The sequence below is a fragment of the Rhinolophus sinicus genome, chromosome 16 (genome assembly GCF_057876585.1).
Source record: "Rhinolophus sinicus isolate RSI-liver-muscle chromosome 16, RSI-T2T, whole genome shotgun sequence".
NCBI classification, from domain to species: Eukaryota; Metazoa; Chordata; class Mammalia; order Chiroptera; family Rhinolophidae; genus Rhinolophus; species Rhinolophus sinicus.
The window spans coordinates 5,635,286-5,647,555 of NC_142516.1; the positions used below are offsets into that span (position 1 = coordinate 5,635,286).

Below are 12,270 nucleotides of genomic sequence, written 5' to 3' on the forward strand. Positions count from 1 at the left end.
TTCATTCCTTTATAGATAATTGACTTTCTTCCCTAGATGTAAAAGACCGTGTCTTTACCTTTGGTGTTCTGTGGCGTCACTATGATGTCTCAAAGTATAGACTTTTTATTTCTAAATTACTCTGCTTGTGGTTCAGGGTTGGGGGTGGATTTCTTTCTTTTGTCATGTAGAATAACTCTCAGGTGTTAACTCTTGAAATATTGCCTGTTTCTTAGTCTTTCAACTTGTTGGTGTTGGGACTCATATTAGGTGTGTGTGAAACGTCTCATTTGATTCCTCACGCTTCTTAACTTCATTTTCAGTCTTTCCACTTCTTTTTATCTACACATTACATTTTGTGTGACTTTCTCAACTACTTCATGAATTCTCTTCAATTATTCTATTATACAAGTCATCTATTAAGTTTTTAATCTCAATGACTGAATTTTTTATTTCCAGAAGTTCCAGTAGGTTCTTTTTCAGATATGCTTCATCTTTATAATGTCTTATATTATTTTCTTGTGATTTCTATTGTTTCTTTTATTTCTTTAATCATTTTAAATGTTCCTATTTTATATTTTCTTTCAAATTGTTCTTTTAGCTCAAGTTCTTATGGTGATAATTTTTTCTCTATTGTGTCAGTTCTCATGGTGATTTATTTCCTTGTGCATTCATGGTTATTATTATCTTTGTTGTTTGAACATATCTTCAACAGGGATGTGTTTTTTTCTCTGATAATCCCATAAAAGCAGGATTGTGGAAGTATCCTCCTAGCAAGGTTTTATATTTGTTTCTGCCAGACAATCTGGGACTAATTTTTATGTTCATTGCTTGGGTTGGGGATTCTTGTACCACCTGTATAATATACACAAGTTTAAGGTTTTCTTTCTCACAGCCCACTACACCCCATAGCCTGAGACCTAAACAATCTTCCTGGCTGTCTTCTCTGGTCACTAGAGAAGTTTTGCTCAGTGTCACCCAGCGTAAAAGAAAGCAGAGAAAACTAACACTGAGGTTATAATAGAGGAAAGGTCTGTGATCTTACATCTTGATCTCATTGATAGTATGTACTAAATAACACATGTAAGATTTTTCATATTAAACATTACTGCTTGAACATCTATTGTGACATGGGTAATAAGGGTGAACAGCTGCTAACTTGCCACCAAACACCTCAGATTTCTTCACAACTGAAAGTATGGTATTTCATTTCTTTTTCTGGGATATGTATCATGACTAACTTTTTTCCTCTTCTAAGGAACATTCTTTTCTAGAACTATATTTACAAAGTGCTTTCAGTATTTTTGTTCTTCACAATAACTCCACAGCAATAGAGAATGGTGATCGTATGGGCATTAACTTTCTAGAATCCAGGCTGTTGTCTTCAGCTGTATGTATACAAAACCTTATGTTCATCATATTCTATGGTGAGGTTATTTGTTAGGGTTATTTATTAAGTGGGGAAGAGAAAGAGATCATTTCAAAACCCACCGTAACTGAAAACTCAAGTCTCTTGCCAATGGCAATGCATGAAGAACCAGAGGAGAGCTGTCTTAGACCCACCTGAGTTCCTGCCATATTTGCTCACAGCAGCCCACCTTGGAGTTGTGCCAATGTCAAAATAAACAGTATCGGCCTTGGCTTCTCTTTTAGCAGAAATTGTCTTTCACTTTGAACAAATAGGTATTGCAAATTCTGCTTTTCAAATAAGGAACCAGGGTGTAGGGAAATAGAAGGCCTTTTCGTAAAGCTGTTTAGCAAGTGAATGGCCCATGTGGGATTGAGATGCTGGTCTCATTTGCTATCTGTCCATATTCTCTCCATTTCAGTGACTGTGCACCAAAGGAACCTACCATACTGGGGCTACAAGTTGGAAGACTGTTTAAAAAAAAAAAAAAATCAGGAAATTGCTGGAATATTTCAAGCATATTTCTTCGGTTAACTTATTTTGAAGTTTTTCTCTGTTTTGTATTTTAGCTGCCCTTATAATTTATCAAAGACAGACTCATTGTTTTGGCAAGTTCCTTGCCTGAAAGTCTCCAACAAAAACTCACAGCACTCTGTCCGAATAGGAATCTGTTAATGCATTCTTAGTTTTGAACTTGAAAATGTATTCTAGATGCAACAGTTTGCTAGGAAATTTGAACAATGCCATTTATCGTACAACATTGCTCTAGACAGAGAGCTTTTTCATCTCTCTTTGTTAGTAACCCTCCTACTACATTATCTTTTCAGTTTTGTTTTCTGTGTTTTTTGTGTGTGGTTTTTTTTTTTACCTCAAAGGCAAGCCATACCTCTTTGGTGTCTGGAATTCAGCATTAAAATGTGTCTCTTGTTAATCTTCTTGGCAAAATAAAATATCCCTTAGTCACTCTTTTCAGAAGTGATCATTATTAATGTTTTATTTTTACAATAATGGGATTATGCTGTAAATACTGTTTTGGAAACTTAAAATTTTTAAAATTATATACAGCTTTCACTTTCCCTTATTAAATATTCTTTTGCATTATTTTTTTACATGCTACACATTATAGTCCATCAAGGGCATGACATATTTAATCAATCACATTATCTGGCATTTGTTTCAAAGTGTTAGCTATTATAAACAATACTGTGATGATATCCTTTGTGAGCATTTCGAATTATTTCATTAAGGTAAATTCCCAGAGGTAGAATTGCTGGGTCAAAGACAGGATAAAATCCGCTTCACATCTAGTCATTGACAAATCCTAGAGAAATCCAGTAGAGAAATTAGAGTTTTCAGCCATTCTCAACAGGTTGCTGTTTTTCTAATGTCAAAAATACCTAGAAAGTAGGTCATAATATTCAGTGGCCCCTGCCTCCCTTGTATGCTGTGAAAATGCGAGTGCTTCTCCCTAACCTGGCCATGTCCATTGGGAAGGTGTCTGGCTGGAGCTCCTTGGTGACTGTCAGACTCACCAAGTTTGCCAGATGTTGACTGGGGAGCACTGTAATGTTCATCGTGGTTTCATTTAGTGGTATTGCAGCTGTGCTTCTGGAGCTTGCCAGTGAGTTGCCCCAGGCTGCTGTGCTTCCTCTGGATGTTTTTTCAGACCCACCCCCTCCCCCAACAAATCAAGAGCTCTGAGTTGTCACCGTTAATCGTGATTATCAGAGGGTAGAATGTACAGGGACTTCTACCTTCTAGACCATACCATTCTGTAAATTTGAATTATTTACAGCAACTGTAATTGGGTTAAAAAAAAAAGAACTAGAGAAAGAGAGAGAGAGAGAGAGAGAGAGAGAGAGAGAGAGACCAGATAACCCAGGTTACTAAGTGCAGACGTTTAATTTTATCCACAATATTAAGTCAGAGGCTTAGGTAGACTGCAGAGGGGTGGATCGAAGGGCCGGGTGCCAGATTCTTGCTGCGCCCTCCAGCCCCAGCCACACGCCCTCCTGGCTGGATTCCGGTGATGGCGGTCAGGCCCATCTGCCCTCTGAGTGGAGTTGCCACCCGTCACCAGCTATGGGGTAACAATTACAGACAGCTAGCTGCCGTGCAGAATAGTCAACTCAGAATAAAATCTCGAATTAGCCCCCTTTCCCCTCCAGTCTAAAATACAATTGGTCTCATATGATAATGACGAAATAAAATATTGGAGGCATAGCTGCTCCGGGGAACATTTACTGTTGTTTGAGCTAACAGGGATAACTGTCCAGTAGTCCTCATTTGCTCTCCCCAAATTTTGGGGTAATAAAGGATGGGCCTTTGTAATTCCTTGCATTACATGCTTCTAACCAAGGAAAAAAGTGACTTTCCAAAAGCTCTCCCTGCTACTGCAACAAATGGTTTATCACTTAAGGAAGAGTAGTGGCTCACATCCTGAGAAGTGTGTCGTGGTCAAAAAATTCCTAAATCTCATTGTTTATAGTTAATGTGTAAATATTTGCTCATTTGGTTGAAAGGTCAAAAGCCTTCCGCAGCCCTGATAAAAGATGTGAGAGTATAACTTAGTAAGCAGACCTACCCTGTTCGCTGTGTGAAAGTGAAAAGTTGCTCGGTGCCCCCATCTTCTCTGCTCACGACAGTTGACACTCAGCCACCAGTGTTAGTCTCTCCTTAATATCTGAAACGGTAAGGAGAAAGCAATACCGAATTGAACAGGAAGTAGCTACACACGTCGGCCATGCTTATCATCTAAATTTATCTTAACTAAATGGGTTACAGTACTTTTGTCCTTAAACCCATTAGGATTTAAAAGCACGGGGCTGCAGTTCAGCCTCTAAAATATTGTTTTCTTTATTTAGAAACTGCTGGCCTGACCTTTTAGGCAGGATTACTTCCATAAACCGAGGAGTGGACTGTGTTAAGATTACCGAGCAGTGAAGTCATGTGTAAGCAGTACATACTTAGGCTTATGTGGATTTATCGGGGGAGATTCCCCAGGGTTTGTCACAGAAATTCTCAAGTTTAAATTCAGTCTTTCTGATTGACAGTGAAAGTGGTCTAGATCTTATTCTGAGATGTCTGTGACTTACAGCCACAGGCAGTTGTGGTCATTCTGGACTTTTTTAGAATATTATCTCTAAATTCTGTGACTGACTCTTTAAAAAAAAAAAATCCTCTGAACTTCTCTCTGTCCTACAGGAATGTTGCTAGAAGATGTTGTGCCTTTTATTATTAGGATGGGAAAATTAATTAAAAGAAAACGCTCATGGTCTGGCTTAGAACGGAAATACCGAACCTCCTTAAGATAACAGTTGCTAGTTTTAGAATAGAGGTGAGAAAAGAGGTGAGAAATAACGATGGTTATAATCTTTTTTTCTTAACGTGTCTGTTAGTGACTTATTTATTTTGCTTATAAAATACTTTTCTTTTATTAGTTTCAGGTGCACAAGACAAAGTAATACTTAGAACGATGCTTATAATCTTCATGTAATCTTAGCTATAAGGAGATACACTTTCTAAAATATATAGTTACTAACTGGTTACTCCAGATACAGCTGTAAAAAATAGTATTAAAGATATTTTTAAAAATATATCTGATATAATGAGTAACTGACTCAACTGACTCTTCCCACTGTCAAATAAACATAACAGATTACTAAATAAAAATAGATTTTCCATAGTAAAACTTGGTCAGAACAATGGCGCATCCGTGGGCCTGGGATTCCAGAGCGAATATTAATTTGAAGCAGATGGGTGCTGGAATTGAGAATGAGACAGTCCTGCCTTGCAGCATTTGGTGAACAATGATATTCTGCTACTTCTCTATCCTGTTAGTGAGTGAGAGAGAAACTGTAGAAATACATAGATTTTTGCCATCTATGTTCAAGCTTTTGCACTCAAGAAAAATGCCCCGAGAGAGAGAATCTTCTTTAACATAAAAGGCAGACCCATTCCTTCTAGCGTATGTTTGTCTGGTTTTTTTGTTTGTTTGTTTTTTGTTTTTGTTTTTGCTTCTACTCAGCTAGCTTTCCAGCCTGGTTTTGTACATGATGTTGCATATTTCAGTTGCTTCCACGGCTCACATGTAGTGGTCCTTAGTTATGCTTCAGGATCACGACAGATAAGCAGTGTAAGGGCATCATGGGACTCTTAGCAGTTAATATGCTTACAAGAGCAATCATATGGCCAAAGGGAAGGCATCATTGGAGATTCTGGGGAGCTAGAAGGAAGAGGACCACAGCCCCTTCCACCCAAACGGTGCTGGGGTGCCTCTGGAGGGCTCCAGTTCTCATCAGTAAAATAGTCCATGGTTGGTACGATGGATTGTCAGGAAGCATTAACCTGTTCATGATGTGGGGTGTGTGTGTGTGTGTGTGTGTGTGTGTGTGTGTGTGTGTGTGTATAAAAAATGACGTTCTGATCTCAGTTTCAGAACTAAGCTATTTTAAAAATTCACCAAGGTCGAATCATTTCTCCAAAACTAATAAGGGGACTCTCCATGAAACAGAGAATTTTTTAGACATTTGAGGTCTACCCCTGGGAATTTCCGTGTTTTTTTCATATTCATAACAAAGTGATAAATGATAAAACTCTAGGGAATTGAAGGAGTTAAGAGGATTTTGTTGTTGGTCGCATCAGAGGAACAGATGGGATGCACGTAGGTGGGGAAACGACTATTGAAACAGGAGGGCTACAGTGTGTTGAAGGGCATGGGTTTTTCAGGTAGCCAGGGACTTAATATTCTGGGGACTAGATTATATATCTGCTAGTGGACACAGTGGAAGCAGAAGCCAAAGCATATGGTCAGAAAGGGAGTCAACAGGCCACCAACCAAGAGGAACAATGTGGCAGCAAAAGAACCAAGGGGACATGAGAAGTGGAAAAAGTGGTTTTGAAGTCCCGACAGGCCTTAAGAAACTAAAAACCTCAGGTAATAAGGAAAGTCACTTGGAAATACTGATATTGTTACCTTGGTCTGGGAAGTGTATGAATGGGGAAGAGAATAAAGGAAACCACACCGAATGACCACCTCAGGCTTTCACCAATAGGCATGTGAGTAAAATGAGTCAAGGAAGTGAAAACCAGGTTACACCGTCAAGTCACAGAGGCAGGAAACCAATAAAAATGCTGAGATGGTAAAAAACCGACAGTAGATATTATCAGTGATGAGATACAAAGTGGGACCAACCACTCCCAGCATGTCTTTCAGTGTTTACCTTTGAACATTCCTATGCCCCCCCCTTTTAAACTATTAGTTTCAGTAAAACAAAACAAAACAAAGCAAAACAAAAACAAAGCACAAGTTGCCTTGGTTATATTGGAACAAGGCCCCTCCTGTTGTGTTTTTGCTTCAATGTGTCGAGTTTGCCGAGTCACCTACAGGCCAAGCGTCTCTTCCTCTGGCTGTGGGTAGTTTTTGCCTCGTGTGGACCTCAGATTGTCTTGGAAATTCATGAGCTAATATTGATCTAGGCATGTAGAGTGCTGGATGAATCTAAGATGGTTTTACCAGCCTAACAATCTGTGGTATTTGTGGGTGACTCTAAAGTTGACAGACATTCTCGTCTGAGCTTTAAAATCAGTTCTGTGGCGTGTCAACAATTTTTGTAGGCATGCAATAAACCAAAACACGAATTAGAGAATCACATTTATGAATTTGATTATTGATTAGGAGAAAAGCAATCCAGTAAAATACAAAATAGCACACACAAAAACATAAAAAGCACAAAGAGGGAGCCATGCTTACCATTTCTTTAAGGTATATACTAAAAATAAACATAGTGGAGAGTTCTAGAAAGATCCATTTAGATCAGTGGTTCATATGCCTTTTTAGTTCATGCACCCCACTGACAACTGGATTTAATTAAACGTATAAGGATTCCCCTGTCCCCTCCTCAAAAAAAAAAGGTACATATAGAGATTCCCACAAGGGACATCCAGGCAACATAAATACATGAACGGGCCAAGTGTAGGCAATAAAGAATGGTGGTGCTTATGTCAAACTAGGAAGCAATGACAAGTTAAGGCAATAGAGAAGTATGAGGTCTGTGACACATTAGGACGCACATCCTTACCTAAAGTAAATTCAAATTCTAAATGATTTTTTAAAAACAGCACCTGCTAAATACAACACATGTGAGGCAAATTTGACCCCAGCCCCTCCAGTTTCCAATTCCAGGCTTTTTGTTATTGTCTGTAGACATGGGATGTTCTCATTTTTTGCCCTCAGGCGCGACAACAAGCTCAAATACGTCACCAAATGGCCGAGGACAGCAAAGCAGATTACTCATCGATTCTTCAGAAATTCAACCATGAGCAGCGCGAGTATTATTACAGTCACATTCCCACTATATTTCAGGTAAGTGATTCAGGTCTCTCAGATGTGACTTTCTTAGAAACACATGGCTTTAGAATCATGTTTGCGAGCTCAGGTTCTAAGAATTTATGTCATCCTAAATTTCCTCTCACTCAAGTCATTTCGTAAAGCACTGATAGCAAGCATTGACTCGCAATAAGGTAAAATACAATATTAATCTCAAGATTAATCAGTAGCCTTTGCACACTTCCTTGGTTTGCACGTACAGTCTTAGAACTGTGATGCTTAGATTAACATACTCTTTGCTAACAGGACCCTGCTGGTTACAAAAAAAAAAAAAGCCAACCTCTAGGACTGAAAGCAGCATTCATAGTCGTAGGATTTGAGTAGGTGACAGTTCTGTCCTTTGAATTGTTTTTCTTTTGGCTCCTGCAGGTTGTCAAAAATGGCATGAGCAAAGATCTATCCATGTTCTCCCGCTTTGGGAATCGCTTACAACTTCAAGTCCAGTTGTAGGGAAAAAAAAGAATATTTGCTTCATCGTGTTTATACACACAGTAGGCACACTGCTCTCATCCCAGCCTGTGTTGGGTTGAGGCAGTTAAGCAAATACTGTGCTTTTGGTGCAAGTAAAGTAGTGGATCAAAGATGGAGGAAATGTTTGAAATCTAACACCAAACAGTGTTAATAATCAAACGACTTGAGTTTGCAGTTCTTACTGACATTGGAGTAGGACTGTGTAAAAAATACATTTAGGCGGCCTAAGAATTCATAAAATATGTGTACAGCTGGCCAAGGCCGAGGCACAGTAAACTTACAGGTGCTCTAACTCGACCCCTTTTTAGGCCCATGTCCCTTCTCGCCAAGTTATTCGAGGTAACAGTGCTGCTGAAAAACAACATCCTTAAATAACTGTGGGCCAAATTGATTTTATACAAAATCCAATGTTACAGAAAATACAAGAGATGGAGGAAAGGCGGATAGTGAGGATGGGAGAATCGATGAAGACCTATGCGGAGGCCGATCGGCAGGTGGTCCCAATCATTGGGAAATGCCTGGATGGAATCGTGAAGGCAGCTGAGTCCATTGATCAAAAAAATGTAAGTACTGTAGGTTGGACTTTATTTGTAACTGTCCGTGGTCCCGTTATTTCTCCGCCCCCTTCCAGAAGACTAAAAGGGGTTAGGGTTACCTCATTCAGTCTTCTCCTGATAGGCCTGATTTAAGTTTTTAAATCACACGATTACTTCCACGTTCAAACGGGCTTGTTTTGTAAGGTGAGTTTCCATTGATACCAGGTGATCCTATTTTCACTAGATGCGGTGAAGGTTGTAATCACTGGGAGTGTCAGGATTGGGAAGTGAACCCGCTAGTGTAGGTTTAGCTTCAGGTGACAAGCATGGTCCTGTCTTGCCCAAGGCGGTTTATTTTTCCTCTCAGGTAGAAGATGTGTACAAGCAGCGAGTCCCGTCTTGGCATGAGTGGGTGGTCCCTAAGTCCTTACGGACCCTGACTCCCCCCAGTTCACAGCTCTTGGTGATGTCACCTTCAAACTCAGTATGGCTTCTGGAACTCCAACCATCACATCCAAATTCCAGAAAGCAGAGTATGGATGGAGAAGAGCCCATGCCATCCCTTTAAGAGACTTCCTAAAACTGTACACTGTACTTCTTCCGGCATCTCAGAGCTCTCAGAGATCAGGCGTAGTCAGGTGGCCACCTCCTGCGACACAGAAGGCTGGGGAGTAAAACCTGGTAGCTGGGTGGCAATCAATGTGCCCAACTTAAAACCAGGTTCTTGTTACTAAGAAGGAAGGGTGAGTGGTTATTGAAAGATGATTGGCAGTCTGTGACACACCGACACATTATTAGCTAACATATGGCAAGCTGAAATGCGGGCTCATGTTAAGAAATTGAAATCTTTCCAAATGATCTTTATTTTTATAGTACTGTATTTTTCAAGGGAATTGCTTAATAATGGCCCAAGTTTTCTGCTTTTAGCAAAGTTGTTCTTAATGAATATTTGTGTCTCCAGATGTAGAAAAATGGTTCTTGAAAGTATCTTTAAAAATCTCAATTAGACATATAGTTTTGCAAATTATACTTATTCTTCCTAATGATCAGACTATTACTGGAAAAAATCTATCATCAATCAATGTAACGTCCTTAGAATAACATCGATATGCAGTGCACAGGATTCACTGTGTAAGAAGTATTTCCATGTGTGTGAATGTATTTGTGTGTGATGGGTGTCATTTCAGGATTCACAGCTGGTAATAGAAGCTTATAAGTCAGGCTTTGAGCCTCCCGGAGACATTGAATTTGAGGATTACACTCAGCCAATGAAACGCACCATATCCGAGAACAGCCTTTCAAATTCCAGAGGAGAAGGCAAAGCAGAGCTCAAATTTGGTGGCAAATCCAAAGGAAAGTTATGGCCGTTCATCAAAAAAAATAAGGTACTAATCGTTGGTATCCAGTGTGAAATGAGTTTCATAAAGTGTGCAGATTTTGACTTTATCTTTTAGTCTTCAAAAAGCTAAGATTTTAAATCTACAGTTTCAGAATGCAAAAAAACAAACAAAAAAAACTAGTGTGCTATTTTATTTTAAAACTGTATTTCTCTTTGGTGGTAGTACCTTTGCCATGGCCATTTGTCTGATTTCAGATGCATTGTCACCTGTACCCTGTCACCCACACTAACCGATTACTGACCTCTTGGCCGTTTCCCATCATGCCTTTCACTCCCGAGTCCCCCAGACTGCTGGTTACCTCGGTGGGGAAAAGGGATCATGCGCGAAGTTTCTATAACCACTGATCAGCATATCTAATTGAGATTGTTTCCATGGGTTAATAACTTGGCTTTGAATTCATGTTAACATGTGGATCCATGAACATTTTTCGTTTTCTTTTTATAGTGTGATACGTAGGTGCATGACGGCATTAACCTGGCATAAAATATGAGCGAGGCGACATTACTGCTTTACCCTCAGAATAATTGCATATTTAATTTTAAAAGACTGTCTTCCTATTTTCACAACCCTAGCATTTAAGGTCTTGCATTTTCTCCCATCAAGCTGTGAGAGTTTAGGTGGTTTCGAAAGATTGACCCTTCTGGCTTAAACTGGTTTAGAGTAACTGATTAGAACTATAATTTGCATGTGAAAGTCTGCATGAGCTGCTTGTCAAATATTTCTTGCTATTCTTCTGTTGCACTACTTACTAAAACTCCCACTCTCATCATATTCTTCATCCGACATACTCTCCATGTTTTCTTTTGGACCATGCGTAAATATGTAATTGTTTGTGTTTGACTTGCTTTGGATTTCAAATATTATTTGATGCTCATTTTTGTTTTGTGTCTTATCTTCTTGTTTCTGGTTTTTACTCTGTCACTGCTCCATCTCTTATACGTAGCTTATGTCCCTTTTAACATCCCCCCATCAGCCTCCCCCTCCCCCCCCTGCCTCTGCCTCACCCTCTGCTGTTCCCAACGGCCCCCAGTCTCCCAAGCAGCAAAAGGAACCCCTCTCCCATCGCTTCAACGAGTTCATGACCTCCAAACCCAAAATCCACTGCTTCAGGAGCCTAAAGCGAGGGGTAAGTTCTGCTCGGGAAGCCTGTCTCTCTCGCGCTTTGGTTGCCTGTTTTGTTCTGCATAACTTATTTTGTTTGTGAATGAATCCATTGTGTTTTCCCATAACATAAAACACTAAGAATTTGTGACGTATAGTTAGAAAAAGAAGGACAGAAAGAGGAAAGCAGAAAGGAAGCAGGATGGGGGGAGAGAGAGAGAGAGAGAGAGAGAACCAGCCAGCCCAGAGCTCTTTTTGTCTTTAGTACATTTCGAAAGGACTTTTCTCCACTTCCCTTTTAAAACTTCTAAGTCATTAATATTTTACCTTGATTTTGCCAAAACAGGAAACTTAGATTCAGTTTCTAAAGTTAATGACATATGAGATGAGGAATTGGAAGTCAGTGTATAGTCAGAAGCTATTTGCTTCATAATTACTGAAGCAATGTGAGTGTCATGAAGACACTTGTCTCTGAGCTATGCCTCAGGTTTCAGAGGGGAAATGCGGGTTACAGTGGTTTCTTTAGCTCTCCTGGTGAACTTGTAAGGTGTTGATAAAAATTCTGATAACATATCCAACTGGAAAAGGCCTGATGCAGTAATTTCTCTTTAAAGAATGAAATAATAACGGCAGCTGACGTTTATTGAGTGCTTATTATATGCCAGATTGGGTGCTCCTTTACTTTTTTCAACTTAAGAACTGAGGTACTAAGGTTCCTTATTTCACTGATAAGAAAACTGAGGGATAAACAGATGAAGTTAGGAAGATGGACGGCCAGGAGGTAAAGCCAGGGAGCCTGTTCCTATGGTCTGAGATTCTGTGACATCCACATCGAGGGAGAATCTGTCATGATATGGTTGACTCGTAAGTGGATGTCATTTAGACTCAGGTGGGCCATTCTAATTGCGACTGCATGTGCTTAAGTCACAGCCTTTTATGCAGTTGCTCCAGGAACCCAAAGTAGATAGCAGTTTGATAAAAGATTGT

At 39.6% G+C, this 12,270-nt stretch overlaps 1 protein-coding gene and 1 long non-coding RNA gene across 26 annotated transcripts in view; one reads left to right on the top strand and one right to left on the bottom strand.

Annotated features, from left to right (window-relative positions):
* FNBP1 (formin binding protein 1) overlaps positions 1-12,270 on the top strand; it is a 115,760-nt gene that overhangs the window by 80,016 nt on the left and 23,474 nt on the right. For 11 of the 25 annotated variants that reach the window (XM_088793441.1, XM_074331177.2, XM_019728832.3 and 8 more), the window contains exons 7-10: positions 7,623-7,751; positions 8,663-8,809; positions 9,970-10,167; positions 11,126-11,308. In XM_088793441.1, coding sequence (XP_088649567.1) covers positions 7,623-7,751; positions 8,663-8,809; positions 9,970-10,167; positions 11,126-11,308 — 657 coding nt within the window. The remainder of the gene's footprint in view (positions 1-7,622; positions 7,752-8,662; positions 8,810-9,969; positions 10,168-11,125; positions 11,309-12,270) is intronic. The other 14 variants (XM_088793439.1, XM_088793440.1, XM_019728842.3 and 11 more) reach the window with 3 other exon arrangements.
* Positions 3,266-5,528, bottom strand: LOC141571375 (uncharacterized). Its single transcript, XR_016019297.1, has 2 exons — positions 3,972-5,528; positions 3,266-3,467 (listed from the first exon to the last, which is right to left on the bottom strand). It is a non-coding gene; the product is annotated as an uncharacterized LOC141571375 (long non-coding RNA).